General features: G+C 36.2%; 1 protein-coding gene across 3 annotated transcripts in view; it reads left to right on the top strand.

Annotated features, from left to right (window-relative positions):
- The window catches only part of Atp6v1h (ATPase H+ transporting V1 subunit H), an 89,541-nt gene that overhangs the window by 43,824 nt on the left and 33,694 nt on the right, over nucleotides 1-12,023 (top strand). For all 3 annotated transcript variants that reach the window (XM_048358376.1, XM_048358375.1, XM_048358377.1), the window contains 2 exons: nucleotides 6,529-6,707; nucleotides 8,639-8,764. In XM_048358376.1, the coding sequence (XP_048214333.1) occupies nucleotides 6,529-6,707; nucleotides 8,639-8,764 (305 nt within the window). The remainder of the gene's footprint in view (nucleotides 1-6,528; nucleotides 6,708-8,638; nucleotides 8,765-12,023) is intronic.

Raw genomic sequence — 12,023 nt, 5'->3', positions numbered from 1 at the left:
AGAGGCTAAGATCTGAAGATTGGCTGAGATCTAGCCAGTCTGGATAGAAAAGTCACCCTGAGACTTATCTCCAATTAACTCCTCAAAAACCAGAACTGGAGCTATGGCTCAAAGTGGTAGAGAGCTAGCCTTGAGCAAGGGAGCTTAGGGACAGCACCCAGGCCCTGGTTCAAGCCTTGCAACCAACAACAAAATAAATTAAAAAAAAAAACTCATTAGAACTAGGAAAGTGAAAGGGAATATCAAAATCGAGAGACAAAGGATAAAAAGACAAACGACTACAAAAGCAATACTTGCAAAACCATTTGGTGTAAACCAACTGAACAACTCATGGGGGGAGAGGGAAGGGGGAGGGGGAGGGAGGAATGAGGGAATGAGGGAGGAGGTAACAAACAGTACAAGAAATGTATGTATGCAACTGTAACCTCTCTGTACATCACTTTGACAATAAATAAGAAAAAAATCTCAATTCCTATATCTTTTAAAAAGAGATTTTACTAATGAGATTGTTTGAAGATTGTTTGTTCATTATTTTTCCCACCTGAAACTCAGCAGGAAATTTTTGTGAAGAAGTGAAAAAGCTCATTGAACTGCTATGAATCAAACAAATCTAACAGCTGTTAATTATTATTTCCTTCCATTTAGCTGGATGAGTTTTATTTTTGAAAATGTCACTCTTACTTATTCATAGGAGATGCTGAACTCCAAGTCTCTGCAAATGTTATTTCTGTTGGTTCATTTTATTTGTCAATCTTTAGTTCCTAAAATAAATTAGAATGTTTTGGGGCTGTGACTATGACAAACATTGCAAATCATATTTGTTGTTTAGAATTTTGCCTCTGTTGTGAGTTTTATTTCTCTTTTTAGGTTTTTTTTTGGGGGGGGGTCAGGAGCCTACATGGTGTGCCAGATAATAAAGTATATTATAGTTGTACAGCTGTATGATTTTTATTGGAAAGCTTAAGTGTTATAGCAAAGTTAAAAAAACCTTTATCTTTCTTTTTCTCTTCTTTTCCCTTTCCCCTCCCTCCTTCCTCTCCTCCTCCGCCCCTCCCTCACTCCCTCTCCTCTCTTCCTTCCTTTTGTTGTGGTCCTGGGGTTTGAACTCAAGGCCTGGGCTTTTTTGCTCAAGGGTATTGCTCTATTGCTCTACCTCTTGAGCCACAGCTCCACTTCTGTGTGTGTGTGTGTGTGTGTGTGTGTGTGTGTGTGTGTGTGTGTGTGTGTTTCAGTCCTGGGGCTTGAACTCAAGGCCTCGGCACTGTCACTGAGCATTTTGCTCAAGGCTAGAGCTTTACCACTTGAGCTACAGCTCCATTCCCAGCTTTTGGGGTGGTTCATTAGAGATGGGAGTCTCACAGACTTTCCTGCTTGGGCTGGCTTCGAAGTGCAATTCTCAGATCTCAGCCTCCTGATTGGCTACGATTACAGACATGAGCCACTGGTGCCCAGCATCCACTCTGACCTTTTGGTGGTTAACTGGAGATGAGTCTCATGAGCAGTAATCCTCAGATCTCAGCTTCCTGAGTAGCTGGGTTACAGGCACGAGCCACTGGCACCCAGCTTAAAATATTTTTTAAATTTATTTTCCTTTCTCATGAATTCTGCCTACATTTACCTGCATAAATTCAGAAAGTGAAAATGAGGAACATTTGCAGGAATCAGGAGAATAATTGAGTGTTTATTGAGTTTTATAATAGAAATGTTGAGCTTAAATATTACATCTTAAAATTAAATTTTTTTTTTAGAAAAAATTCCCATGACTGATGTAAACCTAGCAAGCATAACTTACAGTTGATATGCTTTAACCTACATTTTACATGGTTGTTAGTTTAATTTTGGTGGTTGAAATATCTGAATTGTCACATGACTCTATGTCCTTAAGTGAAGTTAAGAATCCTCAGCACCACACTTTCCAAAGGCCAACGTAATATTTATATTGGTGTGGCCACTTCTTATGTTGTATTGAGTGAAGATACTGGTTAATTTGAGTCTTTGATTTTCCTAATTACTTTGCACAAGTCATTCATTTCTCCTCTCCATTCTTTATCAGATAGAAAGATGAAATGGAAACTTAATGAAGGAGTAGTAGATAAGACTTCATAATTGATTTTACAGAGTTGAAGAAAAGGGGTAAATAAAAAATGACTAAGTTTTGCGATGCCATTGTTTTGAGAACTGAGAGGGGAGATGGTTTGAAAAGATTACCACAGGACTATCCTGTATTAATTATATGTCACTCTTATAGTTGAAACCATTACTGCCAATGATAAATAAATACAGAATTTAAATAAATGTGTAGGGAAAATACAAATGACCATAGGAACAAAAGTTTTAATATGCATCCAAAATTCAAAGAGCAGTTAGTAGGAAAATAACTCGAAAAATTAACCAAAACTTTATTAGGAACATTATTTAACATCTCACAAAAGAAAAGGAGAGTTCTCATAAAGGGAAAAAGTTATCAAATTTAGGTATTTGCTCAGTTTAGAGTTTCAAAAGAATTTGAAGGAGGAAAGCATAGGTGTCTGGGAAGAGAATAGTTTATAGGGGTAGTTGTAGTAGGAACTAGAGATTAGGGAGGGATTAAAAATAATCTGAATAGGAAAAGATTTTTGCCATATATACCTCAGGCAAGGACCTAATATCCAGAATGTCCATAGAACTTAAAAAATTAAACCCTTAACCTGGCTCCAGTAGCTCACACATAGTTAGGAGACTGAGATTTGAGGATTGTGGCTCGAAGCCAGCCAGGGCAGAGAACTTGATGAGACTCTTATCTCCAGTAAACTACTCAGAGAAAGCAGTAAGTGGTGCTGTGGCTCAAGTGGTAGAGTATTAGCCTTGAGCACAAAGAGGCTCAGGGACAAGCCCCAGGACTGACCAAAAAAAAAAAAAAAATTAAACCCTCAAAAAACCAACAAGTTGGAGTTTGCTTGCTAGATTTTTGGCTGGTGACGCATCTTTCTGTTTAAGTAAATTTTGCTTTGCTGTGAAAAAACAAACCCAACAACCTTATGAACATATGGGCTAATGAGCTAAAAAGACAGTCAGAAGAAATAAAAATGGTCAGTAGACACATGGAGAAATGCTCAACATCTCTGGACATAAAGTAAATACAAATCAAAACAACTTTGAGATTCTACCTCACCCCAGTTAGAAAGAATGGCCATTAGCAAGGAAAAAACAATAGATGCCAGTGAGGATGTAGCCAAAAGGGAATCCTAACACACTGTTGGTGGGAATGTATTGTTATACATGCACATAGAAATTTAAAATGTAGTCTTTAATTGAATTCCATTATGAGGAGTGAACCTGTCTGTAGAATTTTATAGACTTTTGAAATCTGAGACTAGTTTTATGACTCATAGTGTATCATAGTGAGGTACTATGTGTACATGAGTGTACTATGTGTACTTTGAAAGAATGAGGACTTTGTAGGTAGGAGTCGTATTCTATAAATGTCAGTTAGGTCAGAGTTGTGGATAATATTATTTAGATCTCCCATGCTCCAGTTTTGTCTAGCTTGTTTATTTTCCCTTTAATTCTTTCAATTTTTGCTTCATGAATTTATGAATGTTGCATTTTCCTGATGAATGCACCCTGTGTCCCTTGTGAACTATCCTTTATTACTGATAATACTCTTTGTGTACTTTATCTGAAAGTAATGCTATCAGCCTGTGGTCTTCTGCTCTGCATAATATATCTTTTCCGGTCTTTTTAGTTTCCCTTATGACTTTATCCTTAAAGATGACCTCTTTCAGACAGCATCTTGGGTCTTGAACTTTTATCCAATCATCTCTCTCTGTTCAGCTGAGTGTTTAGTTGACGGTTGTTTAAAGTAATTATTGGGTTGGATTTAGTTTACCTTCTGTCCCACCTTTTCTGTGATTTCCCTTCCCTTCCCCAAATCAGATAAACTTATATACAAGACAGAAATAAAAAACAGTGTCAACAGGGAACAAAGAAAAAAGAAATAACTGCAAACACTACACTAAAAAAACCCCTCTTATTTATTTATTTTTTTTTTTGGCCAGTCCTGGGCCTTGGACTCAGGGCCTGAGCACTGTCCCTGGCTTCTTCCCGCTCAAGGCTAGCACTCTGCCAATTGAGCCACAGCGCCGCTTCTGGCCGTTTTCTGTATATGTGGTGCTGGAGAATCGAACCTAGGGCCTCGTGTATCCGAGGCAGGCACTCTTGCCACTAGGCTATATCCCCAGCCCCCAAAAAACCCCTCTTGATTCCATTTCCTGGAGTTAATTTCAATAAGCATCATTTTATATGGTTATATGCAGATAGGTATTGAGCCACTGTGATCCTCTCCTAAGACTATCCTAGACATATTCTCATTATTACAGAGCTTCTTGTTTGTTTCTGTGTTGTTTGTGGCTGCTTTTGCGTGCTAACAAACCATAAAATGCTTACTTTTTGGCTAATTTTCACTGAAAAGCATTGCTTTCCCCAGCTTGAGCATCTGTATCTGCTTTTGACTGATTAGCTTAATTTTCATTATACAAAGATAATTTTATTTTGCCTTTATTCTTGAAGACACTTTTGTTGAATGCAACATTCTGGGTTTGGTTTTATTTATTTATCTATTTTTCATTTAGCACTTTAAAGACTGAGTTCTGGCCTCCCTGCATTGCTTTGGATGAGAAGTCACCCTTGTATAGGCAGTGGTTCTCCTACCTGTGCTTCCCTGTATCGTGTGTAAATTGCATGCCACTGCTCCCAGCCATTATACTTCTCTTCTGGCTGTAGATGTTGTCTTGTGGCCACATACTACTCTGCCCAGCTATTGGTGTGGCTGACTAGCTGCTGTCTCCCTCTTCAACTTTGAACTGAACACTGTTTTGTTTGGTGGTTCAGATCTTTTCTCTTGGGCTGAAATGCTTTGAATTTGTTCTGTGCCTGACTGTCTTAAGGGGTTGGTTCCATGTTATCAGACAAGATTCGAGTCCCTTTCCTAACTTGTTTTCTTCTTTTCAGCATTCATTGTTGTGCAGATTCACTATTGTCCTTTTCCAGGCCCCCAAACCTACCATTTGGCCTTTATTTTATTTTTTTGGTGAGTTCTGACTGTATTTAATCTCCAAATAAAACCTTTAGTGATGAGGCATGCTTATGTTGCTCTCTGCCCTCCCAGCTCAGTGAGTGCTGCTTACTTTCTACGGTAATTGCTTTTTCAGCATGTCGTGGTTTTATAGTTGTTTCTTCAGGACAGAAGTTTGTCCAGTAGCTTCATATCTGAGTTGAAGTTCATGTTTTTAGTTTTGAAGCAGTTCTAAATGCAAATTAATTGAGCTATGTTATTGCTACTCTTTTTATTTATAATAAAAAGATAACAGGTAATTTGTGATATTATAGGTAAAAAGCACTCAGAAGCAATGTTAGTAAGTTTACAAATATTTTACAAATATTTCTGAGTCAGACTCTGAGCCAAGCATTAATAATATAAAGAAAAACGAATCATTATTTTTCAAGGATTTAAAATCTTGGGGAAACCTAACTGAAAGAGTAGGCACTGACTTAATGCTAAGTAAATATTTTCTATATTTATTTAGCATAATTATTAAGGGTATAACTTTCTTGCAAAAATAAAATTCAAATTTAGTACAATTTATTTTGAGAGGTGTGTGTGTGTATGTGTGTTGGGAGGGTAGGCAGTTCATGTTTTTTTTTATTTTTTTTATCTGATGGTAAAAGTGGATTTCCTGAGATTGTGGGTCTTGGTTATTCTTGTTTCTAGAGTTTAGCCTGCACTTTGCCAAGTGATGATCATTACAAAGAACAGTTGATCTTCATAAATTTGTAGATTCCCTAATGTTTTCATAAATACTTTAGAAAATAGAACAGCACAGAAGAAATGTAGAATTTGACTGCATGTCAATGATACTTGTATAATCAAGAAAAAATTTAAGTTGTTCTTTGTGCCTTGTGTCCTTATAGGTTGATGGTGGGCTAGGCAATTTGTTAAACTAGAGATACTTGAGTGAACAATCTTTCTGTGTGTGTACGTGTGTGTGTGTGTGTGTGTGTGTGTGAGATACTGAAGTTTGAACTCAGGACTTCACACTTGCTAGGCAGCTGCTCTACTAGTGAGTCAGGCTTCTAGCAAGGATGATTTGTATTTTTAGTATCTTATCTGCTCTATGTGGGCAACAAATGGAAAGATCAGTGTGGTGTGCTCAGGAGCAGGGTCATGGTCAAGAATTATGATGGGGATTTAGTGTTATTTCCCTTGTCTGTGTGTGCTACTGAAGTTTTGTACTCAGGGACTTATGTCTGTACTTGACCTATGCCTCCAGTCCTTTCTGCTTAAGTTATTTTATTTTTTAGGCAGTGTCTTGTGTTTTATTGCTCAGGAAAGGATTGCCTCAGGAAAGAGGGATTATAGGTAAAGTCATTCACTTAAAAGTGATAGTTAAATCTGATACCCACAAGAAGGATATGAGAGGAAGTACAGAAATCTGCAAACATCACATGACAAATTATATTAGGTTCTCATTGTCTCTTTGTCTAACACAGAACTTTTTAGAAAAATCAACTGAAAGAGAAACTCGCCAAGAATATGCTTTGGCTATGATTCAATGCAAAGTTCTCAAACAGTTGGAGAATCTGGAACAACAAAAATACGATGATGAAGATATCAGTGAAGATATCAAATTTCTTTTGGACAAACTTGGTGAGAGTGTCCAGGATCTTAGGTGTGTTATATTCTTATTTTAGAAGTGTCCTTATACTGGATTTGTTGGGATTTGCTTGACTTAGTGTTTTGTTTTTATTTGGTTTTAAGATTGATGGGGAGGAGAATCCTACTAAGTTACCCAGGCAAATCTCAACTTCATGTGTTCAGGAGTTCCTCTCACTTCAGCTTCCTTAGTAGCTGAGACTACAGGTGCACCCACTGACTTGCATAGGTTTAAGAATTATTTTTTGTTATTGAAAAAGTGATGTACAGAGGGGTTACAGCTATATAAGTCAGATGAAGAGTACATTTTTTTGAGAATATTATCCCTTTCCTCATTCTCTCCCAGTTTTTCCTTCCTGTCCCCATTTTCATTTTTAACACAGTGTCTAGTGTCACTGCTACATTTGTTCACCCATTGTCCCATCATTTCTGTTCCCACTTTTACCCTCCCAAAGACACAGGAACAAACAAGACAAAAGGAAAAGAAAACAAGACAGCAACAACAAGAAAAAACAACAACCCTCATTTCCATTTCCTGGAGTTCATTTTGATAAATATTATTTTAGATGATCAGATGCACATAGACATTGTGCCTTTGTGTCCCTCCTCTAGGAATATCCTCCTTTGGTCTCAATGAGTGTGGATACCTACAATCCTGTATAATTTATCATTTCCCAGTATATATGTTTGTTTGTAGATTTACAGGCACATTCTAGTTACCACATATTAGGAAAACCCTGCGACTTATGTTTCTTTGTTTCTAGCTTACTTTGCTTAATATAATTTTTCCCCCAAGTCTTTCCATTGCCTTACAAATTGCATAGCTTTTAAAGAAAACAGGCGAAGGGGCTGAGAATGTTGAAAGGGATGATACTGATCAAGATGCATTGCACTTGTAAACTGCTTTGTTAAGTGACACCTCCTTTGTACAACTAAAGATAATAAAAATTAAAAAAAAAGAAAATTGAATTGGTTGTCAGCTATGAAAATTGAGAGCTTTCCCTCAATATCTTTTGTTATATTATTCTCACGTGGCAAGGTGCATTAGAGCCTTCTCTCTTGGAGATTCCCATCATTTTATTTACTCAAAGATAATAGAGTGATGGGTACAGTTGGTTTATCTGTTTTGGTTGTTATAAGGCATAGGATATGAATATTAAAAATTCTAGTTGACTTCTTATATAAACTGGCCTACATTAAAGTAAGAAATTGTTCAGTTAGGAACTCTGATCAACTTACGTAGTATGTCCTGGTTACACTGAATTACCAATGAATTTTTAATGAGTACATCTCTTAAAGTTTAACTTGAAAGAAAGTGTATGTATGTCCTGACATTGTCCACTGGCTAACCACAGTAAACAGTTTATATAAAATTTTGTATAACCAAGTTACTGTACACATAGTAAATGTTTTTTTTTTAAGCCAAGAGTATTGTAGTTTAATATATATGCTTTTGCTTTTAGTTTGTAATGGATTGATTCAACAGGTAAATCATTGGTAATCACAGGGAAGATACTGTAGTAATATTTATGATTTTGTTTTTATGATATATCATCATGGTTATAGTTTAATAGTATTAGAATTCTGATTTTACATATATTTACAATATCTTGTGGTCTGGCAAATAACAGTGTTTTAGATGTTATGGTAGATATTCTGATAGATTTTCTTTTTAAACGGATGGATGTTTATGTGCTTATTGGGTAAAGATTTTGAAAACATACTTATTTTAATATTTCATACCAGACATATTTGACATTTGAGTATTGGCCTTAGTATTTGGGATACTATTTTGCATGATTTCTTAAAGATTTTTTAAAGTGCTTAAGTTTTGTTTAGTGGTAGTTATTAATGTACAGAAGGTGGTCAGTTAGATATTTTATTTTGCTTATTAGTTTTGGAGTAGCACTTCGATTCTTATGAAATTAAAAAAAACACATTTTATAGCTCCTTTGATGAATACAGTTCAGAACTTAAGTCTGGAAGATTGGAATGGAGTCCTGTGCACAAATCTGAGAAATTTTGGAGAGAGAATGCTGTGAGGTTAAATGAGAAGAACTATGAACTCTTGAAGTAAGTTGTTATTCTATCTTGTGCTCTGAAAACCTCTGTTTTTAACCAATTAGCATTTTTGTTATTTTCTGCATTTTACATGTTAAATGGTTTTGACTTATATTTTCTTGCTGAAAGATGTTATTGAATGCCTTTTCTTGTTCTTTTTATCATTTTGCACAGCTTTTCTTGAAGACATACTTGTTAACTTTATTTCCATTTTATGGAGTTCTATATTTTTGAATTTGAAATTTTTTGATCATCTATTCAGCACTACTCTTTTGTCTCACTCTCTTATGCCATTTCAGTTTTTAATGGTACCTTGAGCACAAGCTTTCAGTTTTAATGTGATTCGATTTATTCATCTTTTCTTGCATGGCTAGTGCTTTTCTGTCTTTTGGTTAAGAAGTTTTTGCCTCCAAGACACAACGGTTTCTTTCTGTTATCTTGTAAAAACTGTTGTTTAGCTTCTTAAATTTAGATCTCCAGTTAATTTGGAGTTGATTTGGGGTAAAGCATGAAGTAGAAGTCAGGATTCACTTACCTGATAAATAAATGAATCAGCACCTTTTCATTGAAAGTAGTATTTTACCCCCATGTCCTATAGACTTCCTTTTGTCAGAATAAGTGGGCCAAATATCTTTCTTTTTTTTAGTGAGGTATTATTTACATACCATATTAATTGGTTTTCACAGATATGTGTAACGATCAACAATTAATGGTTTCATCATTTCTAAAAGAAACCCTGTAGCTATATCCTCTCTATGTACCTATTTACCCAGCCCTCAGTAAGCACTAGTCTACATTATAACACTATGAATTTACCTATTATATAAATCTTGAATTTTTGCACTTCAGGGCTGGTTTCTTAGTGTTACCATAATGTATTTATGATTTATCCCTATTGTAGTATTCATCATTACTTGTTTCCTTTTTTATGGTTACATAAATAGTCCATAGTATGAATAAGACCATATTTTTATTTTGTTTTTGATCAAAATCTAATACTTAAATTAATCTTAGGGATGTTTATTTTTAAATATACATATTTTTATTGTTATTATAAAGGTGATGTACAGAGGGGTTACAGTGATGTAAGTTAGGTAATGAGTACATTTCTTTTAGAACAATGTCACCTCTTCCTTCTCTCTCAGCTCATTTTCCGAATGTCTAGGGAGTATCACAGCTACATTTGTTCACCCTTTGTCTCACTATTTCTTTGCCTTCCTCTCCCCTCCCAAAGACAGATAAACTAATAAGACAAAAGGCAAAGAAAACAAAAACACCAACAAAGAAAAAAAAAATTCTAAAGGATGTTTTAAGCTCTAGTTGCTTTATTTTTTATTTTATTTTAAGGATTTATTATATTCTTTATTATATATTCTTTTTAATGAACATAAGAAGGGCTAGACTCAGAAGCTGAAAATAACAAAGCAGTTAAGCTTACCTTCATTCAAATGCTCATAATTACAAGATCTGGAGGTTAACATTCTCCTTTGAAGTGGTAAGTAACAACTCAGCAAGATTTGAATAAAAGTTTCTTCTAGCCCTCACTGGTGGCTCATGCCTATAGTTCTAGCTACTCAGAGGATGAGAACTGAGGATTGGGGTTGGAAGCTGGTCCAGCAAAAGCCAGAAATGGAGCTATGGCTCAAGTGGTACAGTGCTAATGTTGATCAGAAAAAGCTAAAAGATAGCATCCAGGCCCTGAGTTCAAGCCCCACGACTAGCACAAAAACAGGGGAGGAGAATTACTACTTCGTTCAGCACAAACCTCACACTATCTCTTTTTTTTTTTTTTGTCACAGATGGTAGAATTTTATTCTTTTTTTTTTTTAAATATTTTTTATTATTAATTGAACATAAAATTTTTTTTACAAGGTGTTGTGCAAAGAGGGTGCAGTTACATAGTAGGGCAGTGTGTACATTTCTTGTGATATCTTACAACCTGTTTTTCCATCCCTGGTCTAGGTCAGGTAGACCCATATGCAATATACAATGTATCAAGCACATATACAGTGTTCACAGACTTGGTCTCTACTGTCTCTCCATCTCCCTTTGTTAACAGTCATATATCAGGGAGATCATGCCCCTTTGTTTTCTGTGTTCTAGGCTTGTCTCACTCAACATTATTTGTTCGAGTTCTGACCATTTCCCTGCGAATAACAATATTTCACCATTCCTAATCGCTATGTAGTATTCCATTGTGTATAAGTACCATATTTTTTGGATCCATTCATCTGTGGAGGGGCATCTGGGTTGTTTCCAAATTTTGGCTATTGTGAATTGTGCTGCGATAAACATGGAAGTACAAATGTCCTTTTGATATCTTGGGTTTTGCTGTTTAGGATAGATGCCTAGGAGTGGTATGGCTGGGTCATAGGGTAGGTCTATATTGAGCTTTTTGAGAAACCTCCATACTGTTCTCCAAAGTGGTTGTACTAATTTGCACTCCCACCAACAATGGAGAAGGGTTCCTCTTTCCCCACAGCCCCTCCAGCATTTGTTGTTTCCTGAGTTCAGAGTATAGGCCATTCTAACTGGGGTGAGGTGGTATCTCAGGGTTGTTTTTATTTGCATTTCCTTTACTAGCAGGGATGTTGAGCATTTCCTCATTTGTTTCTTTGCCATTTTTATCTCTTCTCTTGTGAAGTCTCTCTTTAGCTCTTTTGCCCATTTCCTAATAGGTTTATTGGGCTAGGAGGGGCTTAGTTTTTTGAGTTCTCTGTAGATGACAGATATCAGGCCTTTGTCTGTTGCTGTGCTGGTAAATATCCTTTCCCATATCGTTGGCTGTCTTTCTATTTTGGTGGCTATGACCTTAGCTGTGCAGAAACTTTTTAATTTGTAGTAGTCCCATTTGTTGAGTCTTTCCCCTATTTGTTGTGCCCCTGGGACTCTATTCAGGAAGTTCCTTCCTGTGCCTATAAGTTCTAGTGTCTTTCCTACTCTGTCCTTCAGTAGTTTCAAGGATTCAGGTCTGATGTTGAGGTCCTTGATCCATTTTGAGTTGATCTTGGTGCATGGTGATAGGCTTAGGTCTACTTTGAGTTTTCTGCATATGGCTGCCCAGTTCTCCCAGCACCAGTAGTTGAAGAGGCTATGTTTATTCCATTGTATGTCTTTAGCTCCTTTGTCGAATATCAGTTGGCTGTAAGAGTGCGGTTTTATTTCTGGGTCTTCAATTCTAATCCACTGGTCTTCCGATCTGTTTTTATACCAATACCATGCTGTTTTTGTTATGATGGCCTTGTAGTAGAGCTTGAAGTCTGGTATGGTG

The sequence above is a fragment of the Perognathus longimembris genome, chromosome 12, assembly GCF_023159225.1.
Source record: "Perognathus longimembris pacificus isolate PPM17 chromosome 12, ASM2315922v1, whole genome shotgun sequence".
Classification (NCBI taxonomy): Eukaryota; Metazoa; Chordata; class Mammalia; order Rodentia; family Heteromyidae; genus Perognathus; species Perognathus longimembris.
The sequence above is the reverse complement of the archived record's forward strand: the minus strand, read 5'-3'. Positions and strand labels throughout refer to the sequence as shown.